Source organism: Hyla sarda, chromosome 6, assembly GCF_029499605.1.
Source record: "Hyla sarda isolate aHylSar1 chromosome 6, aHylSar1.hap1, whole genome shotgun sequence".
In the NCBI taxonomy this organism is placed as follows: Eukaryota; Metazoa; Chordata; class Amphibia; order Anura; family Hylidae; genus Hyla; species Hyla sarda.
In genome coordinates, this window is record NC_079194.1 from 127,615,733 (window position 1) to 127,638,267 (window position 22,535).

At 41.3% G+C, this 22,535-nt stretch overlaps 1 protein-coding gene across 8 annotated transcripts in view; it reads left to right on the forward strand.

Moving 5' to 3' along the window:
• RAD18 (RAD18 E3 ubiquitin protein ligase) overlaps positions 1–22,535 on the forward strand; it is a 577,293-nt gene that overhangs the window by 128,113 nt on the left and 426,645 nt on the right. For all 8 annotated transcript variants that reach the window (XR_008845017.1, XM_056524992.1, XM_056524991.1 and 5 more), the window contains exon 3: positions 6,911–6,972. Coding sequence is in view for 7 of the 8 variants with exons in the window: in XM_056524992.1 (XP_056380967.1) it covers positions 6,911–6,972 (62 nt within the window). In the remaining variant the exon portion in view is untranslated. The remainder of the gene's footprint in view (positions 1–6,910; positions 6,973–22,535) is intronic.

Here is a 22,535-nt window from a genome sequence, read left to right on the forward strand (position 1 = left end):
ACTTAACCCACCAGGGCATATACTCGCTTCAGAGAGTGTTGGCTACATTGTGTGTTGGCAATACCCCAGCTGCGCATCATTAACCCTTTTGACACTGAGGCCAATCATGGCATCTTAAGTTAAAATAAATGTTGCCATTAGCTTAGTGGAGTTTATCATAATCCGGCGACGTGATTGGGGGGGTTTGATAAAATAAGATTGCGGAGGAGGGTCCCCTTACCTGCCGCAGCTCACTGATTCACTGATGCTTAGCTAGGCTATATCAGTGGATCACAGATCACACTGTACTATACTATGCCAAAGTCCGGCTGTGGGGGGGAAAAAAAAACACAAATGGGGAAAAAATTTATATATTTAGTATAGGCGCATTTTTTTTTTTTTTTTTCAAACATTATAAAAATGTTTGGAAAAAAATTACTTAATGCCAGAAAAGTTTTCTACTATCGTACTATGTTAACAAAAAGGCAAAGCTATATAAATTGGGTATTGTTTTAATTGCATTGACCTACAGAATAAAGAGAATCTGTCCTTTTTTGCAAAGTACAACTCCCAGCATGCACGGTCTGTCAGTACAGTTTTTTGAAACTGTTTTTATCCCCTTAAGGACGCAGGACGTAAATGTACGTCCTGGTGAGGTGGTACTTAACGCACCAGGACGTACATTTACGTCCTAAGCATAACCGATGCCCGTGTCATGCGCGGCTGATCCCGGCTGCTGATCGCAGCCAGGGACCCGCCGGCAATGGGCGACGCCCGCGATCTCGCGGGCATCCGCCATTAACCCCTCAGGTGCCGGGATCAATACAGATCCCGGCATCTGCGGGAGTTCGCGATTTAAATGAACGATCGGATCGCCCGCAGCGCTGCTGCGGGGATCCGATCATTCATAACGCCGCACGGAGGTCCCCTCTCCTTCCTCCGTGCGGCTCCCGGCGTCTCCTGCTCTGGTCTGTGATCGAGCAGACCAGAGCAGAAGATGACCGATAATACTGATCTGTTCTATGTCCTATACATAGAACAGATCAGTATTAGCAATCATGGTATTGCTATGAATAGTCCCCTATGGGGACTATTCAAGTGTAAAAAAAAATGTAAAAGTGAAAAATCCCCTCCCCCAATAAAAAAGTAAAACGTCCGTTTTTTCCTATTTTACCCCCAAAAAGCGTAAAAAACATTTTTTATAGACATATTTGGTATCGCCGCGTGCGTAAATGTCCGAACTATTAAAATAAAATGTTAATGATCCCGTACGGTGAACGGTGTGAACGAAAAAAAATAAAAAAAGTCCAAAATTCCTACTTTTTTAATACATTTTATTTTAAAAAAAATTATAAAAAGTGTATTAAAAGTTTTTTATATGCAAATGTGGTATCAAAAAAAAGTACAAATCATGGCGCAAAAAATGAGCCCCCATACCGCCACTTATACGGAAAAATAAAAAAGTTAGAGGTCATCAAAATAAAGGGATTATAAACATACTAATTTGGTTAAAAAGTTTGTGATTTTTTTTAAGCGCAACAATAATATAAAAGTATATAATAATGGGTATCATTTTTATCATATTGACCCTAAGAATAAAGAACACACGTCATTTTTACAATAAATTGTACGGCGTGAAAACAAAACCTTCCAAAATTAGCAAAATTGCGTTTTTCGTTTTAATTTCCCCACAAAAATAGTGTTTTTTGGTTGCGCCATACATTTTATGATATAATGAGTGATGTCATTACAAAGGACAACTGGTCACGCAAAAAACAAGCCCTAATACTAGTCTGTGGATGAAAATATAAAAGAGTTATGATTTTTAGAAGGCGAGGAGGAAAAAATGAAAACGTAAAAATTAAATTGTCTGAGTCCTTAAGGCCAAAATGGGCTGAGTCCTTAAGGGGTTATACATTGACACGGGCGGGTTTACAGTGAGTTTCCTGCTTCAAGTTTGCGCTGCGGCAGATTTTTCGCCACAGTACAAACTCCTAGCGGGAAACTCCCCATAACCCGCCGCCAGTGTGAATGAACACTACACTATGCTAACACATAGTAAAGGGTAAAACACTACATATACACCCCTGTACACTGCCCCCCCCCCCCCAATAAAGATGAAAAAAGTATCGTATGGCAGTGTTTCCAAACCGGAGCCTCCAGCTGTTGCAAAACAACAACTCCCAGCATTTCCAGACAGCCACTGACTGTCCAGGCATGCTGGGAGTTTAGCAGCAGCTGGAGGCATCCTGTTAGGGGTATTCTACGTCAGTGATTCCCAATGTCCACCCCTATGCAAATCCCTAATTTAGTCCTCAAATGCGCATGGCGCTCTCTCACTTCGGAGCCGTGTCGTATTTCAAGGAGCTTTAGGGCAACATATGGGGTATTTCCGTACTCGGGAGAAATTGCGCTACAAATTTTGGGGGTCTTTTTCTCCTTTTACCCCTTATGAAAAGGAAAAGTTAGTGTAAAAAAATAAAACATTTTACACTAACATGCTGGTGTTGCCCCATACTTTTTATTTTCACAAGCGGTAAAAGGAAAAAAAATAACCCAAATTTGCAATACAATTTCTCCTGAGTATGGAAATACCCCATATGTGGGCGTAAAATGCTCTGCGGACGCACAACAAGGCTCAGGAGTGAGAGCGCACCATGTACATTTGAGGCCTAAATTGGTGATTTGCACAGGGGTGGCAGATTTACAGCGGTTCTGAGATAAACGCAAAATAAATACCCACATGTGACCCCATTTTGAAACTACGCCCCTCACGGAACGTAACAAGAGGTATAGTGAGCCTAAATACCCCTCAGGTGTTTGAAGAATTTTCATTAAAGTTGGATGGGAAAATGAAAAAAAAAAAAGATTTTCACTAAAATGCTGCTGTTACCCAAATTTTTTCACTTTCACAAGGGGAAATAGGAAAACAGCCCCCCAAAATTTGGAACCACATATCTTCTGAGTAAGAACATACCCAGTATGTGGATGTAAAGTGCTTTGCTGGCGCACTACAATGCTCAGAAGGGACAATGGACCCCCCTCCACATTAGACCCCATTTTGGAAACTACACCCCTCATGTAATGTAAAAAGAGGTACAGCGAGCATTTACGCCCCACAGTCCAAATTTAACAAAAAGTCGTCAAACACCTGTGAGGTGTTAAGGCTTTTTGTGTGCCTTGTTACGTTCCTTGAGGGGTGTAGTTTCCAAAATAGTATGCCAAGGTTTTTTTTCTTTCTTCGCTGTTCTGGCACCATAGGTGCTTCCTAATTGCGACATTCCCCCCAAAATCCATTTCATCAAAATTTGCTTTCCAAAACATTGGGTATTTCCATACTCAGAAAAGATGGTGTTAAAAATTTTGGGGGGCATTTTCTCCTATTACCCCTTGTAAAAATTTGAAATTTGGGGGAAAATCAGCATTTTAGTGAAAAACTAAAAAATGTATTTACACATCCAACTTTACCCAAAAGTCGTGTAACACCTGTGGGGTGTAAAGGCTCTTTTGTTATGTTCCTTGAGGGGTGTAGTTTCCAAAATAGTATACCATGTGTTGTTTTTTTTTTCTGCTGTCCTGGCGCCATGTGGGTTTCCGAAATGTGACATTTTCCTCAAAAATGATTTCAGAAAAACTCACTCTCCAAAAGCCCATTGTTGCTCCTTCCCTTCTGAGTCCTCCTACTGTGCCTGCCGAACACTATATACACACAAATATGAGGTATTTCCTTACTTCCTTACTGAGGTCTTGGGTTACAAATTTTGGGGGGCTTTTTCTCCTTTTACACCTTGTAAAATTTCTAAAACTGGGTCTACAAGGACATGCGAGTGTAAAAAATGAAGATTTTGAATTTTCTCCTTCACTTTGCTGCTATTCCTGTAAAATACCTAAAGGGTTAACACATTTTCTGAATGTCATTTTGAATACTTTGAGGGGTACAGTTTTTATAATGGGGTAATTTATGTGGTATTTCTAATATGAAGGCACTTTAAATCCACTTCAAAACTGAACTGGTCCTTGAATGTTGCTTATATTACTTATATGTCAAATAAAAATATATGATAGTTAAATTAACCCTTACCTACACCCTTATATAAAAGATGAGTTTTTGTTTCAAGTCCCATGCAAGTATATGGGACTTCCAGTACCTTACTCCACCATCTCCGCATCTCCTGGTGAATGTGTCAGTCCAGCTTGCAAGTCACACCCCATCTCACAAAGACATGCCCACTGTTTAAGCCCCACCCCTTTATCTACCCTTTTTGTGCATCGGTCTGGCTTGCAAATCACGCCCAGTCCCACACAGCCACGTCCCCTTCAGCTTACAATATCTTCATCACAAATCTGTCCCACCTGAGGATGGGATATCAGGATGGGCTATGGGGTAGTAATATAGAATTATTACATTGTTTATATTTTTGTACATCTTTATGGTAATATGGTATGTATATATTAGGGATCGACCGATATCGTTTTTTTTAGGGCCGATACCGATAATCGGTGGAGGTTAGGGCCGATAGCCGATAACTTATACCGATTTTCCGGTATAAGTTATCGGCTATTTATCCCCCCGCGACACCGCTGCAGATCATTGATTTAAAGCGGGCGCTTTAAATCAATGCACTGCAATGGCTTTTGCGGTGCCAGAGACCGCCGCCGCCACCACCCGCTTCTCTCCCCTTACCTGTCAGGGTGGTCCGGGCCATCCATCCTTCCTGTAGTGTCCGGCGGCATTCCGGGTGGAGGGTGAACCGGTCCGGGCTGTCCTTCTCCCGTGGGGTCATCTTCTCCACTCCAGGCAGGCTCCGGCCTAGTACGCTGCATAGACGCCGCTGCGCAGTGCGGGGGGGTGGTCGCGGGGCGGGGCATTATCGGCAAGGTAATTGCCGATACCGATAATCCCCAAAATCGTGATTATCGGCTGATAATATCGGCCATACCGATAATCGGTCGATCCCTAGTATATATATGAATTGATATATGATTTAATTCATTTTACTCCTAAACTTCATAATTTATTCAAAAATTGTTCAAGGATGTGCACACATTTTATATTCTACTTGAATTAGGTTCAAGGCTGGTGCAAAATTTTTGGATTCTTTTGGTCACATTTTGATCAGGCTGCTATTCCCATGTTCCCCCACCATTCTATTTTAATCATGTCTGATGTCTTTATGTTTTTATGGGTATTTTTGGGTTTTGTTTGATACATATATCATTAATAAGTTTGTAATTTATTATTCATTAGGATTTTTAGTGTTGGTTTCTTTTTTGGGATGTATTCTGTGCAGTAGGCCACACATTAATTGTGCAGTGATCCCTCAACTTACAATGGCCTCAACATACAATAGTTTCAACATACAATGGTCTTTTCTGGACCATCGTAAGTTGAAACCAGACTCAACATACAATGCCAAGGACAGTCCAGATCTGTGAAACGTGTCAATGGCCGGAAGAAAAACGACCAATCAAAATGGGAATTCACTGGTAAAACCCCTGTATTACTGAAGCGTATGCACTGACTGGTGTCTGGTAGCGCCCCCTACAGTGCAGAGTGGTATTACATGTTCTGTACTCTTTACCTGTACCAGGGTTAGCTGCTCCTTTGGACACCAGGTGACGGCGACTCCATTACTTTTTTTTACTTACAGGACTCCTGTCCTCTACATAGACCAGTGTTTCCCAAGCAGGGTGGCCCCAGCTGTTGCAAAACTACAACTCCCAGCATGCCCGGACAGCCTTTGGCTGTCCGGGCATGCTGGGAGTTGTAGTTTTGCAACAGCTGGAGGCTCCCTTCTTGGGAAACACTGACATAGACAGTGATTACAGTTCCCAGCAGATCTTTCCTACTTTTATATGTACAATCTTGCTTTATCTATATTAGTCATCTACTTATTTTTCTTTCATCCTCACTTTTTTTCCTATTTTTGGGTGACATTTTGGGGCTTCAGAACCAATTACCAGATTTCCATAGAGTTCTGGTCTCAACATACAATGGTTTCAACATACAATGGTCGTCCCAGAACCAATTAATATTGTAACTTGAGGGACCACTGTATTTTGTTGATGGTGCTGTTACCTATTCTCATTGGCTATCTAGATCTGGCTACAGTTCTGACATATGCTGAGGAAAAGCCATCAATATGTATAACCAGAGAACTTGTTTATTAGATCAAATGTAGCCTTCTAGTGACATTTGATCTATTTCACAAACACTGATGTTTTGTTTCTGGGGCACAAAAACCTTTAACCAAATGTGTGTGAGAAATATACCAAATGTCACAAGTGAACTGTTTAGTCTATTAACTTCTGCAGCCACACCATATTATATGTTTAATTACCTTTTTTATGCCTGATATACCAGCAGCATGCAACCAAAGTGTAATATGGATGGGACCTTAGCAAGAGGGTGAGCTGCTGATTTCACATTGCTGGAATACCGTAATTGTGTGACTACTATGTAGAAGAAAATATCTGTTTACAGTGCTGTTATAAGCAGTAATATACAGTACATGGAAACCATGCTTCCTTTTTCCGTCTATCCTATAGATCAGCGTCTTCTTCTGAAATGTCAATGAATCTGATGAGGTTTGCTGCATTTGGTGCTTAATTGAGAACAAAATGTTACTGATTGCATTCATTGGCTAGGAATAAGTGATGACAGTGACAAGTATTTGTTAATCTTAGCAACAAACCCCCTCTTGTATGGGGAGTTAAGTGGCATTCATATGTGGCTGAATTACCTTTCAGCAATTAGCGCAAGGCCGTATCCTGTGGGAACAGCAATGCATGCACTCATGAAATGAAATATGAAAATATTGACTGTTTTTCTAACTTGTGCGGTTGTCTGAACTTGTTTTTTGTCAGTTGTGTGAACACTCAATGTACTGATTTTTTGGCTTCAATAACATGTTTTTCCTTCTTTTTACAGACTGTTCTCTCTGCATCCGCAAGTTTCTGTCATACAAGACGCAGTGTCCCACCTGTTGTGTGGTATGTCCTTAACATCCATGATTTTTTTTTCATTCCCCTTGTAAGGCACTCTAGTTAAATGTATTCCTGTTGATGAAGCTGTTGGCTAGATTCAAGGGTTCATAATCAAAGGCATTTTCCAGTTTCCAAAAATGTTAGTTTTTTTTTTTTTTTATGATAAAGGACAGTTTTTTCTATATACTTTTCTGTATTAATTCTTTGTGATTAATTCCTGGTCATGTGATACAGGTGCTGGCCACAGGGCTGCTGCCGGGTAGCACGGGAGAATATGCTGCGCAGTGTGAAATATGCTGTGTATATGTTGTGTGTGACTCTACCCTTAAACATGATTTAATACTGTATATTCTTAACTTATTTGCACCTGAAAGAGGTTGCCTGGAATTTTTTATTTATTTACAATTAAAGGAAATCTGCCATCAGTTTCACCTGCACTATCTTGTCAGTACAGGCAGGTAGTGCAGGTGACAACAAATTCATACCTGATCCCGTACCGTTCTCTGGTTCCGCCTCCGTATCTTCCATTCCGGGCCGGAGCTTCCTGACTTAACTCCTACTGCTTCCTTGCTGGATTCCGCTTCTAGCAGACAGCAGCGTTGATGTCAGGAAGCTCCACTTATGCTCCAAGTCAGCACTGTAACTAACGATACAGAGGAAGATAGTGGAAGAACCAGAGCATGGAACAGGATCAAGTATACTTGTCATCAGTGTCACCTGTACTACCTAGCTGTACCAACAGGTTAGTGCAGGTGAAGCTGATGGCAGATTTTCCTTTACAGTGTACCTTTTCAAATGTCCTAGGCACATTTTATCAGTAAGGGTTTGAGTGTTCAGACCCTGAATAAATTACTAGAACAAGAAGCCACACACTTCTCTTCCTGCTCTTTGTCTATGGGGAGATTTATCAAAACCTGTGTAGAGGAAGTGTTCTTCCTTTAATTTAAAAAAAAGCCTCTGTAAAATCAACTAAGCAAATCTAACTGGTTGCCTTAGGAATTTTGATCACTCTTTCTCTATGCAGGTTTTGATAAAATTCCTCATATCTGAGCGAGAATGATGGTCCCATAGACTTGCATTATGTGGCACAGAACCAGGAGAGAATGTGCTAAGGGTGCACATCTCTCGGCTCATTCTACTGATTGGTCTACAGACTGAAACATTTGATATTGTTTTGTTTTTATGACGGTGCCTATTTAAATTTCTGGCTTGGGTAAAATCAGTAGAAAAATGTGTATTCACCTGCCTTGATCTTATGGTGCTTGGAAGTACCCACCAAACCAATCACTGGCTACATGGACCACTCTTCTCAGCCACTGATTGGCTGGTGCTGGTGACTACACATTTTTATTGTTTTTGTCTGAGCCCTGATAAAAGGCTAATGCAGTTGGGAAATGCCTTACTGAACTTCCTCCGTGAATCCGCAATCTGTTAAAACTTAAAGGGGTACTCCAGTGGAAACCTTTATTTTATTTTTTTTTCTAAATCAACTGGTAACAGAAAAAGGATAGGTTTGCTATGGGGGTTTGCTCCTACTCTGGACAGTTCATAAAATGGACAGAGGTGTCAGCAGAGAGCACTGTGGTTAAACAGAAAAGAAATTGAGAAAGAAAATAACTTCTGTGGATCATACAGCAGCTGAGTAAGTACTGGAAAGATTAAGATTTTTTAATGGAAGTAATTCACAAATCTGTATAACATTCTGGCACCAGTTGATTTAAAAAAAAAAAAAAAAAAAAAATGTTATCCAGTGGAGTACCCCTTTAACAAATCATGAGGAAAGCCTGAAATCCTCTACTACTCCATGCAGAAACAAGTGCACACTTGGTGCTGCAGCCTCCAATTGTTTCCGATGGAATTTTGCTGCACTGTGCATGCAGCAGAATTTCAGAAAATTCCGGAATTTGCAGAAAGATTGAACATGTTAATATTTATGAAGAAGGCACATGTCGTCTAAACGGTCCTAGCACTGACTGATTGATTCAGTGCGTGCACAGAATATTTGTCCAGAATTTTTGATGACAGATATTCCGCCATTTATAATTTGGCAGATTCGAACAGAATTTTCGTGTGGATTTTACCTCAAAATCTACCTGGAACCCTTGTGGAATCAATGCCCCATTGATGTCAAGAGAAAGTAAATGTAACCCATTTCTTCTCACGTATAGCTGCTGTCTACTTTTATCCAGAGTGGCACAGATAGGAAGTGATCAGCCTTGGGTGATTTTTGTTTTTCTAGGACTATAACTACAATTCAGGATTTTATATGGTATGTGTTATATGTAGGTTAGGCATGTTGGTTTTTGAAAAGTAAATGTGCAGCCTTTTTTTATCTTTGCTTGGCATAATGCCCGTTCTTTTAGTCTCTTTCACAAACTATTATTTTAGTTTTGCCCTTAGTGAATACATTTCAGCTAAATTTGTTCTGCTGGTTTTCAAAAATGATGGCTATTTTTCCAGAGTATTAAGGCTGTGTGCTAATGTGAAGCTGCTTAATTTTAACCCTGTAGGACTCCTTTACACAGGGTTTTTCATGCAGTCATTTACCTACTACACAATGCCATCCCAGCTATATTTTGAGGAATTACTGTCGAGTTATACATTTCACATTCATCTAATATGGTTGTCAGTTGTGACCTCTTGTTTGCCCTGCTTTATGTAAAAAATAATAGATAAAAATCTGGACTGGGATGAGCACAGGCACTTTAGGGGCTTGCACAGTTGGGGTAGACAAAGAGTTTACTGCAACTTGGTTGCAAAGATCCCAGATATACGGTACTTGTAGCCAGCTACCTATATTTTCTGAAAGTATCCTTCTGATAGTTGTCATTATCAGTCATAATGCTGCTGATCTATTCAATCAATTATCCACCCATACTCTCTCTTTTTTTTTTCTTCAAATTCCTTTCTTTTTTTAAATGGAAACCATAAACATGATGTGAACATTGCCTAAGAGAGCAGACTTTATAGTTAAGCCTGTGATAAGTCACACCAGGCATCACAGAAACATACTTAGTAGTTGTTTTATTATGATGCAGAAAACTGTACACAAGTATATTTATAGGTACATTGATTAAGGATAATGGAAAGATCTACATCTCCAGTCATGTTATATTCACCTATTTTTTCCCCCCTAAAAACAATAAGTTCACATGGATAAAAGCCTTTGAGGACAGAGCCGTTTTTCATTTTTGCACTTTCGTTTTTTCCTTCTCTCCTTCTGAAAATCATAACTCTTTAAATTTTCCACCTACAGACTCATCTGAGGGCTTTTTTTTGTGCCACCAATTTTACTTTACTAATTTCACCACCAAATCTAGAAAAAAAATATTTGCTAGGCAAAAATGAAAAAAGAAAAGGCGCCATTTTGTAACTTTTCGTGGCTTCCGATTCTACCCAGTATTGAGTGACCTATAAAGTGTCATTCAGTAAAAATGATTAAAATGACACCCAACTTATATAGGTTTGATTTTGTTTTACTTGTTTTAAAAAAATTATAACTTTTTGTACGAAAATTAGAATGTTTAAAATTGTCCTATTCTGACTCCTATAACTTAATTTTTCCTTATACGGGACTATATGAGGGCAAATTTTTTGTGCCGTGGGCTGAAGTTGTTATCGGTACCATTTTTTTTTTTTTTATGGGACTTTTTGATTGCTTTTTCTAAAAAAATTTTAGGGTATGCAATTTTGGACTTGAGAATTTTTTTTACATGTACGCCATTGACCGTGCAGTTTAATAACATTATATTTTTATAGTTCGGACATTTACGCAAGTGGCAATACCACATATGTTTATGTTTTTTTTTTGTTTACATATTTCTTTTTTAAATGGGAAAAGGGGGTGATTCAAACTTTTATTAGGCAAGAGGTTAAATCACATTTATTAACTTTTTTCTTTAACTTTTTTTACACCTTTTTTTTTTGTCCCCATAGGGGACTCCTACATGCAATCTTCTGATTGCATACACTGCTCAATGTTATGCCATAGCATAGCATTGATCAGTGTTATCGGCGCTCAGCTGTTCATGAAGCCGCAATTTCGCCACGGTGGTCCCAAACAGCCTGCCTGAGCTGCCGGGATACTTATACTTTAGATGCGGGGTTAATGTCTAAGGGGCTAATGCCAGGCATCACCGTAATTGGTGATGTCCGACATTAGACATGGGTCCTGGCGGCAGATAGCCGCCGGGACTGACCCGCTATGACCGCGCTCAGCTTTTTTTCTACTCATTTTCTAAAAATCATAACACGTTCAATTTTGCACCTACAGAGCCATATAAGGGCTTGTTTTTTGCGTCACCAATTGTACTTTCTAATGACATTACTTATTTTATAACCTAATCTGCTGTGAAACCCAAAAAATTATTTGTGGGGTGAAATGGGAAAAAAACAAAAACAAACGACATATAGCAAATGTTTAGGGCTTCCGTTTCTATGCATTGCACTTTTTGGTAAAAATGCCACATTATCTTTATTCTATAGGTCCATACGGTTACAGGGATACCCAATTTATGTAGGTTTTATTTATTTTACTACTTTAAAAAAAATTATAACTATATGCACCAAAGTTAGTTTGTTTAAAATTGCCGTATGGGGCTATTTGAGGGCTCTTTTTTTTTGCGCCGTGGTATGTAGTTTTTATCGGTACCATTTTTGTTTTGATGGGACTTTTTGATCGCTTTTTATTAATATTTTTATGGAATATAAAGTGACCAAAAATTCACAATTTTGGACTTTGGTATTTTTTTTTACATGTACGCCATCAACCGTGTGGTTTGGATAACCTTATATTTTAATAGTTTGGATTTACGCACGCGGCGGTACCACATATGACTATATTTTTTTTTTTTACTACATTATTTTATTAAAAAAAAGAAAAGAAAAGGGGGGTGATTTATTCATGTATATTCTCCAGGCATGGAGCAGTAGATAGCCGATTGGACGACAGGGAGGCCCCTCCCGTCATCCATTAAGCTGATCGGGACATCGCGATTATGTTGCGATAGTCCCGATCAGCTCTGCTGAGCTGCCTGGATAGTTTTACTTTCAGGTTAGATGCCAGAATCCACTTTGATAGCGGCATCTAAAGGGTTAATGCCGGGCATCGGCCCGATTGGCGATACACAGCATTAGCCGTGGGTCCTGGCAGCATTAGCCGTGGGACCCACTGGGTTTAACCTGTTCTCCACTTGTGAGAACGGTTTAAACCCCATTAGCAGGATCAGGGCATACAGGCATGCCTTGAGTCCTTAAGGACTCGGGAATGGAGGCATACCCGTACGCCCTGCGTCCTTAAGGGGTTAAATGGGCACTGTCAGATACAGAAACATTTTATATGTTGTACATCTTGGCAAACCATTAACCTTTCTAATATACTTCATGAGAAAATGTTATTTCCTTTTTATAGAAATCATGGCTAATAAAATCATGGCTTTGTTTTAGCTGAATCACAGGCATGGCCAATGTCCAGTAAGTGAGGGTGGGCTAGGACTCCTCTTTGCTCTCTCCTGTCTGATAGGATTCCTCTGTTCTCTCTCCTGTCTGATAGGATTCCTCTGTGCGCTCTCCTGTCTGATAGCACTCCTCTGTGCTCTCTCCTGTCTGATAGCACTCCTCTGCGCTCTCTCCTGTCTGATAGGACTCCTCTGTGCTCTCTCCTGTCTGATAGTACTCTTCTGCGCCCTCCCCTGTCTGATAGCACTCCTCTGCGCTCTCTCCTCTCTGATAGTACACCTCTGTGCTCTCTCCTGTCTGATAGGACTCCTCTGTGCTCTCTCCTGTCTGATAGTACTCTTCTGTGCCCTCCCCTGTCTGATAGCACTCCTCTGTGCTCTCTCCTGTCTGATAGCACTCCTCTGTGCTCTCTCCTGTCTGATAGCACTCCTCTGTGCCCTCCCCTGTCTGATAGCACTCCTCTGTGCTCTCTCCTGTCTGATAGCACTCCTCTGTGCTCTCTCCTGTCTGATAGCACTCCTCTGTGCTCTCTCCTGTCTGATAGTACTCCTCTGTGCTCTCTCCTGTCTGATAGTACTCCTCTGTGCTCTCTCCTGTCTGATAGGACTCCTCTGTGCTCTCTCCTGTCTGATAGGACTCCTCTGTGCTCTCTCCTGTTTGATAGTACTCCTCTGTTCTCTCTCCTGTCTGATAGGACTCCTCTGTGCTCTCTCTTCTCCTAACAGATGGAGAGAGCACAGAGGAGTCCTATCAGACAGGAGAGAGTACAGAGGAGTGCTAGCCCACCCTCACTTACTAGACTTTATCCATGCCTGTGCATCAGCCTGGACTAAGCTATGATTTTATAAGCCATGATTTCTATAAAAAGGAAATAGCAAAACATTAACCTTTCTAACATACATAAGAAAATGTTGTTAAGTTGTACAACATAACATAAAACAAGTTTTGGAATCTGACAATGTCCATTTAAAGTGGTACTTTAGCAATCTCTCATTCAGCATCTACCTGTCTCAGCTGCCCGGAGGGATGATAGTGCCATGTCTGAAGACTCACGACCACGGGACTGGAGTATTGTGACATTACAACTCCGCCCCCTTGTGATGTCACACCCCGCCCCTCCCATTGACTTTTATTGAGGGGCCGGGGTCCTGACATCATGATACTCTGGCCCCATGGTCGTGAGTCTTCAGACATGGTGCTGTCGTTGCTCTGTGCAGCTGAGACAGGTGGGTTCTGCATGAGAGATTGCGGGGGTCCCCAGCAGCAGGACCCCCGCGATGAGTCATCTTATCCCCTATTCTTTCGATAGGGGATAAGATGTCTTAGGGCCGGAGTACCCCTTTAAGTATTTATACTATTTGCTGTGACACTTGAAATCTAGCTCTGGGGCCTCCCATTTCTCTTGATCATTTCTGAGATGTTTCTACACCTTTTTTCAAGTCACCTGTGGTAAATTCAAAAAAACTATTATTTTTTTTCCCATCTACAAAATCTGAAAAAAAGAAGAGGGTGTAAAACCTTTTTGAATGCATTGTAACTATGCCATGAAAAGACTCTGGAGGAATTTGTAGAAATAATTTGGGGTGCATTCACTCTTCTGTATTTGTGGTTTATATATATGTTTTGCATAAAAAAATCTTACTGCAAACTTCTCGGTGCATATATAAACGCTCTTACCTATGAAGCTGGTAAATGAGATGCAAAAAACATCTGCAGTATGGTTTAGTGCTGATTCATACATCAGTATTGCAAACCTAATTTTATTATGAAGAGGCAAGCTCAGTTTGTGTCCTATAGCAGCTGGTATAATTAAAGTCCTACTATAAAAAACGCAGGTATTTAGGCTCAGAAAACAGTCTGAATCTACACGTGTGTAGATTGTGAATTTTTTAAGATGTGTTTTCTAATCTCTCTGCCTTCCTCCTACACACTTTATATTCTTGTGAAATTTCAGCACTTGGCTGGGTATCTTCAGTATACGGCATTAAATAAACCCACAAGGGTTTTATCCCCTGACGTCACTGGCGTGTCACAGTCACCTTGTTCTCCAGTCATAAATGCACAATTCATAATGCTGATAAATGGCCAAGCTATGCAGATCATTGCAGTCCACTATACTGTGACTACTTTCACGCTGTGTCCCTTGTGGGAAGCAATTATGATAAGTCACGAATGATTTGCTGCTGTGCTTTAGGGACTGTGCTGTGCTTATTCCAGAAAAAAAATGGAAATGTTCAGGGAACGTTTGCTACTTTAATGGCTTCCTTGTGTGCTTGAGATTGTTGTATTCAGAATACATATACGGTATATATAATATATATATATATATATATATATATATATATATATATATATATATATATATACACACAGTGGGGGACATGTATCATTATTTGTGTATGGTAGAAGCATTTTACCCCTTTTCCCGAATTCTAAATTATGTGCAGAAGCGCTAAATTTATCAATCAAGTGCAATGAGCTTCATAAATTGCGGGTAAATATAGTAATCTCCTAAATCCACTCTTTGGAAAATAGAATCAATGATTTAGAGCATCTTGCTACGTTAAGTCCAAGATGGCTTATATTTGCGCAAAAAAACCAGCTCTTGCGGCAAAATTTTTGGTGTAAAAAAAAAAGTACGCAGTTAATAAATCCATGTGTACTATAGATGTCACTCCAAGGTACCCTGATTCAGCCACATCTGGAGGACATGCTCTAGCAAAACGTGCGCAAAAAAATTGCGCAAAAAAAAGGGCTTGCGCAAAATTTTGCGCAAGAAAATACACACAAAACAGGGGTAAAATCTTTGATACATGTCCCCCAGTGTGTGGAAAAAAAACAAATGTCTGCAAGTGTTCCGGTGTGCAGCTTGCTTGGATTCTACTTTTAATCTTTTAATTTATTATATTAGAATGTAAAAATAAATTTCCCTATTAAATAAAAACAAAAATATTACTTTAGTAAAGTAGGTGAAAAGGGTTGGGCAGGGTTCCTACTGAAGAGTTTCCAAGTCTAATTCAACTTAGAAATTCTGCTAGGAAATTCCGGTGCAACAGAATCCTAATGCAGTCAATGGGATTCCGCTGCTTTGTCCACGCTTCAGAACTTCAACGGCAGAACTTCAGACGCTGAAATTCTGCCACCAAAAGAATGATCGTGCTTATTCTTTTGGTGTAGTCAGCGCAGAATACATTGCAATCTATGGCTCATGCTTAGAGCTGCATAAATCTGTGTATGGAATACTGTTTGTTTACTTGTAAAACTGCTTTTGTGTATTACATTGTCATAATAGTATACACTGATGTCTCACAAATGTGTAAGGGCCCATTTACAATACAGATTCTCTGCCCAGAGATATTTTGGGGGGAGCAAAGAATACAGCTGTAGCGGGTGCTGCTGAAATTCATAGGCACTAGAAACGCACAAATATGCACCTTCACCATAGGTGGTAATTGTCTGTGCAAAATTGTGTCAGAAGAATGATCTTTGGCCAGAATTTGAATTTCCACAGAAGATTTCCTGCAGTGTGCAGCGGAATCCCACTGAAAATAATGGAAGGCTGCTGGACCAGAATCCCTGGAATTCTTAGCTTGGAAATTCCAAAGTGTGAATGGACCCTAAGGGTTAAACACTTGCCTAATGCTGTAAAGAAGTAATTAGTAAAGAGTAATTCATTAGTCACTTGATACATTCCCCAGCTAGTTTAAAGGGGTTATCCAGGAAAAAAAACTTTTATATATATCAACTAACTCCATTTTATATATATCAACTGTTATTTTCTGTCTAAGTGCTCTCTGACTACACTTGTCTCGGGAACTGTTCAGAGTAGAAGCAAATCCCCATAGCAAACCTCTTCTACTCTGTGCAGTTCCCGAGACAAGCAGAGATGTCAGCAGAGAGCACTATTGCCAGACAGAAAAAAACAACTCAACTTCAGCAGCTGATAATTATTGGAAGGATTAAGATTTTTTAATAGAAGTACCGTAATTTACAAATCTGTTTAACTTTCTGGAGCCAGTTGATTTAAATTCTTTTTCCCCCCTGAATAACCCCTTTAGAAACTTCTGGAATGGCTGTAGATAGAGTCCCAAACCTTTCAGTACAGTCATCTGTGGTTAACTTACAGTAAATTCGATTTGTCACAAACTTCTCGGCTCGGCAGTTGATGACTTATCCTGCATAAATTAGTTCAGCTTTCAGGTGCTCCCGTGGGCTGGAAAAGGTGGATACAGACTAAGGATCGACCGATTATCGGTATGGGCGATATTATCGGCCGATAATCACGATTTGGGGCATTATCGGTATCGGCAATTACCTTGCCGATAAGCCGATAATGCCCCGCCCCCCGCACCGCCCGCACCGCGATCGCTCCCCCCCCCCCGACCCACCGCACCGCAACCGCCCCCCCCGCACCGCGTCACACCCCCCACCGTAGTGCTGGGCGGTATACCGGTATGGATTTTTGCCCATACCGCTATACCGGTCGGGCCCCTCCCCCACCCTCCGAGTGAATAAAAAAAATTTAACTTACCCGTAATGGGGGTGGTCCGGGCCATCCATCGTTCCTGTTTTGTCTGGGGGCATTCCGGGTGAAGGGTGAACCGGTCCGGGCTGTCCTTCTTCTCCGGCGGTCATCTTCTCCACTCCGGGCAGGCTCCGGCCTAGTACGCTGCATAGACGCAGCTACGCCGTGACGTCAGGTGCGTCGCTGCGCACGGGCGTCACTGCGCAGCGGCATCTATCCAGCGTTACTAGGCCGGAGCCTGTCCGGAGTGGAGAAGTTGACCGCCGGAGAAGAAGGACAGCCCGGAGTGGTTCACCCTTCCGCCGGACACTACAGGAAGGAAGGATGGCCCGGACCACCCTGACAGGTAGGGGGATAGAAGCGGGTGGTGGCGGCGGCGGCCTATGGCACCGCAAAAGCCACTGCAGTGCATTGATTTAAAGCGCCCGCTTTAAATCAATGATCTGCAGCGGTGTCGCGGGGGGATAAATAGCCGATAACTTATACCGGAATATCGGTATAAGTTATCGGCTATCGGCCCTAACCTCCACCGATTATCGGTATCGGCCCTAAAAAACCGATATCGGTCGATCCCTAATACAGTCCTAGAAGACTCTTTCCTAGGACTGTATCCACCTTTTCCAGCCCACCGGAGCACCTGAAAGCTGAACTCATTTATGCAGGATAAGTCATCAACTGCCGAGCCGAGAAGTTCGTGACAAATCGAATTTACTGTAAGTTCGCTCATCTCTAGTCTGGACCCAAACAAATTGAGTCTAAGGTCTGGCTTTGTCCAGAGTAACATCTGTGTCCTCTGTGTCAAGTTAAGCCTGCTTTAAACAAAAAACAAGTTCTGTTGAAGTTGCAAGCAACATCACACCTGTGACCAGTCTGGGTTATGTGTACGGTGATCACAGCATTGTATGGAGTTTAAAAGGTTTAACTATTCCAGTCTATACTGTGAGTGCATGGTGCTTACAGTTTCTAGTTCCAAAAAGGAGTGTCGTCTAGTCAGAGGAGAAGAAAGCTGAATTAGGGTCCCTCTGCTTAAAATAATTTCTTTAGTGACCTACGGTCAGTACTGTGTGGCTAACTTGTCACAAATTATTCTTGCATAGACCCTGTGCATTGGGTAACGTGCCGCAAACCCGTGAGTAAGATTACAAGTATTTGCGCCACAGTAAGGTAACATATGTAGGCCTTCCACAGCAGAGTTTATACTAGACTGTATCTGTTGAAACTGCATTCCCACTACCTTCCCCAATAAAGTGTATAACTTGTCCTAAATACTTTTCAGTTATGTGTTTTTTAAAGGGACAGTGCCCACCTTTTTACTCATCTGCTTGAAAAGTGTAACATGCTGAAAATACTGTGTTGTTACTGGATTTGTACAGAAGGTGTAGTGAAGTTCCAAGTTGTTTCCTTTCATGCACTCCTCAACATGAGAACTACACCTACACCTTTAGCAAAAATTGGCTTGGCTCTTGGGAATATCCAGTTAGCTACTCTACCCTGCAACGTGACATGGCTAGTTTGTTCATTTTGGTTACTTAGGAGTGTATGACGCCCTTTTCACTTTATTATCCATCTGTGTTTTATCAACATTTCTTGGAAAATTGATGCCTTTCCTTCTATCTCTAATGTGATATGTTCAGTTTTCCATGGATAAAGCACCATCATATTGTCTGTGCAGAAAGTGACCGGCAGTGCAAATTTTAAGTAGAATTTGACATGTTTATAGAGTTTCATAAATGTGGCATACACAACATAGATTTGTTGTTTACAGTATTAGTGGAGACTGCCACCATACTGATGAAATGGTTGGCTGGTCCCACTGAATCAGTGGGTCCAGCTGATATTAAAGGGGTACTCCACAAGCCAGCGTTCGGAACTAAATGTTCCGATCGCTGTTTTTGCTCTGCGGGGTCGGGCACGCCCCTCCTGATGTCATAGCCTCTCCCCCTCAATGCAAGTCTATGGGAGGGGGCATGGCAGCCATCACGCCGCCTCCCATAGACTTGCATTTTGTGGGCGAGGCTATGACATCACGAGGGGTGTGGCCGACACCCGCAGCATTAAAACAATGAACAAAAAACTAATGTTTGGACAGCTTTATGTGTAACCTGATAGTTATTCATAGTTATTATTCATGGTGTACGGTACATGGAATAGATAAAAAAGCATTTATAATACAAGTACCACAACAAAAAAATATGGATGTTTGTGGTTATAAGAAAAGGGAATAAACCTTTCTTGTGTAATGAGATTACTTGTTTGCAATACGCACAGACATCAGACTAAAACTAGCAGTATCAGGCATATATAAGGGCTTGGATTTGGTTTGGTGCCATGGGAATATCTTTGGGAACAGTATGTGTGTTCTCAAGATATAAACTCATTTTACCAATCTAGTGCCTAATCATCATTCTTGTTCACACTTTTTTTTTAAATTAAACTAAAACCAGCATCATTTTAGCAGAATTTTTTGTTTTGCACAACAGTTTTTGTACAAAAAAGTTGACCTTATTTTTATAGAAAAACAGTCACAACAGAATTTCTAAAGATGGATTATCATTTTAAAACTGCATCAGACTTTTCGTATTTGCAGAGTTTTGAAAATGTGCCTAATTATCAAGGTCTTTGTGAGAATTTAATACATCAAAGGCATTATCTTAAAGGGGTACTCCAGTGGAAAAAAAAATGTATTTAAATCAACTGGTGCCAGAAAGTTAAAAAGATTAGTAAATTACTTCTATTTAAAAATATTAATCTTTCCAGTACTTACCAGCTGCTATATGCTCCACAGGAAGTTCTCTTCTTTCTGAATTTCCTTTCTGTCTGACCACAGTGCTCTCTGCTGACACCTCTGTCCATTTCAGGAACTGTCCAGAGCAAAAGAGGTTTGTTATGGGGATTTTCTCCTGCTCTGCACAGATTTGTAAATTACTTCTCTTTAAAATCTTAATCCTTTCAGTACTTATAAGTAGGGAACGACCGATTATCGTCCGATATTCATTATTTTGGACATTATCGGCAATTACCTTGCCGATATTCCGATAATGCCACAACCCCCCACCGCACCGCGCCGCACCCCCCACCGCCCCGCCCCGGCCAGAGACCTCCGCCGCTGCCCCATTGCCTCCCCTATCCCCGGTGTTATAATTACCTGTTCCCGGGGTCCGGGGCTACTTCTGGCACCTGCGCGTCCTGTGTTACGATGTGCGCTGCGCAGCACAATGACGAGTGACGTCCTCAAGGCGACGTCACCGTCAGTGGGCACAGTGACAGCTCAGGAGGATGCCGCAGGAGCCAGAAGAAGCGTGGACCCTGGGCCCCGGGAACAGGTAATTATAAAACCGGGGATGGGGGAGGCAGTGGGGAAGCGGCGGCGGTCTCTGGCGGTGCGGTGGGGGATGTGGCGAGGTGCGTTGGCGGGGATAGGGCTCAGGACCCCCGGACAGGCAGGGGGAGAGAATCGGGTGGCGGCAGCGGTCTCTGGCACTGCAAAAGCCGCTGCAGTTCATTGATTTAAAGCACCCGCTTTAAATCAATGATCTGCAGCAGTGTTGCCGGGGGGGATAAATAGCCGTTAACTTATACCGGAATATCGGTATAAGTTATCGGCTATGGACCCTAACCTCCACAGGGTATCGGTCCTAAAAAAAAAAAAAACGATATCGATCGATCCCTACTTATAAGCAGCTGTATGCTCCAGAGTAATTTGTGTAGTTTTTTCAAGTCTGACCACAGTGCTCTCTACTGCCACCTCTGTCCATGTCAGGAACTGTCCAGAGTAGAAGCAAATCCTCATAGCAAACCTCTCCTGAATCGGACAGTTCCTGACATGGACAGAGGTGTCAGCAGAGAGCACTGTGGTCAGACAGAAAAGAAATTCAGAAAGAAAATAACTTCCTGTGGAGCATACAGCAGCTGATAAGTACTGGAAGGATTAATATCTTAAATAGAAGTCATTTACAAATCTTTTTAACTTTCTGGCACCAGTTGATATAAAAAAAAAAGTGTTTTCCACTGGAGTACCCCTTGAGAATACAATAGAGAACTTCTACAGATATGCACAATAATGTAGAGGAGTTATAAGTGTCCCATGCAGTAAACTAAATATGTTTTTGCAGAATTTGGAATGCAGATTTTCTGCAGTGGAAAATTCTGCCATGTGAACATACTCAAAAACTGTGTAATATAAACACTGTCTTAGGCTATCTTCACCATTATACTTGTTTACAGGATTTTTCTTTTAGCAATGCCATAATAGACTAAATAAATAAACGGAAATAATTTATAAAATGTATTCAAATGTGTCCAAAGTTTTTAAGTGCAAATCTGCCTATTAATAAAGTACATGGCATGGTTGAGAATTTCACAAATGCTTTATTCCTTAACATAGGTTTTCATAAATTTTGCAGCAGTTGAGCTCCATCTCGATGTCAGACCTGTAATCTAACCTAATGTTAATAGGGAATTATGGGTAATAGCTGACCATTTGGCTGAAGGTTTTCTTATGTGTATAGATGCCATTGGTTAAAGGGGTATTCCAGGAAAAAACTTTTACATATAGATATATAAACTGGCTCCAGAAAGTTTAACAGATTTGTATATTACTTCTATTAAAAAAATCTTAAAGGGGTTCTCTGGTGCTTAAACATCTTATCCCCTATCCAAAGGATAGGGGATAAGATGCCTGAGCGCGGGAGTCCCGCAGCTGGGGACGCCCGTGATCATGCACGAGGCACCCTGTTTATAATCAGTCCCCAGAGCGTGTTCGCTCGGGTCTGATTACAGGCGACTATCACGCCCCCTCCCGTAGGCTTGCATTGCGGGGCGGAGCGTGACGTCACACGCCGCCCGCCCTGTAGTCGCCCATAATCGGACCCGGAGCAAACACGCTCCGGGGACTGATTATAAACGGGGTGCCGCGTGCATGATCACGGGCATCCCCAGCTGCGGAGCATCGGATAACCCCTTTAATCCTTTCAGTACTTATTAGCTTATGAAGTTAAGGTTGTTCTTTTCTGACTAAATCCTCTCTGATGACACCTGTCTCGGGAAATGCCCAGTTTAGAAGAGGTTTGCTATGGGGATTTGCTTCTAAACTGGGCGTTTCCCGAGACAGGTGTCATCAGAGAGGATTTAGACAGAAAAGAACAACCTTAACTTCAGAAGCTCATAAGTACTGAAAGGATTAAGATTTTTTAATAGAAGTAATATACAAATCTGTTTAACTTTCTGGAGCCAGTTGATATATATATAAAAAAGTTTTTTCCTGGAATACCCCTTTAAGAAGATTACATTAGATCTGAAATGATGAAGAATTGAATATTTAAAACCTGCCAGAGAAGCTCTTGCTATTTATAAATAGTGCATTTACTGTTATAGTAACAACTACTCATATCAAAAGTATATGATGCGCTGTCATTGTGGAAATGTGTTCTATGCATCTGTTGCTATGGAGACTCTGCAGTAAAGTTGAGAATTGATGTGGTAGCAAGTAGCAGATCCATAAGTGGTTCAGCATTGACCAAGGCCAGGTCTGTGTGCACACTAGTTAGTTGCTGGCCTAATCGTTATGAGTGGTACTATATATACCCCC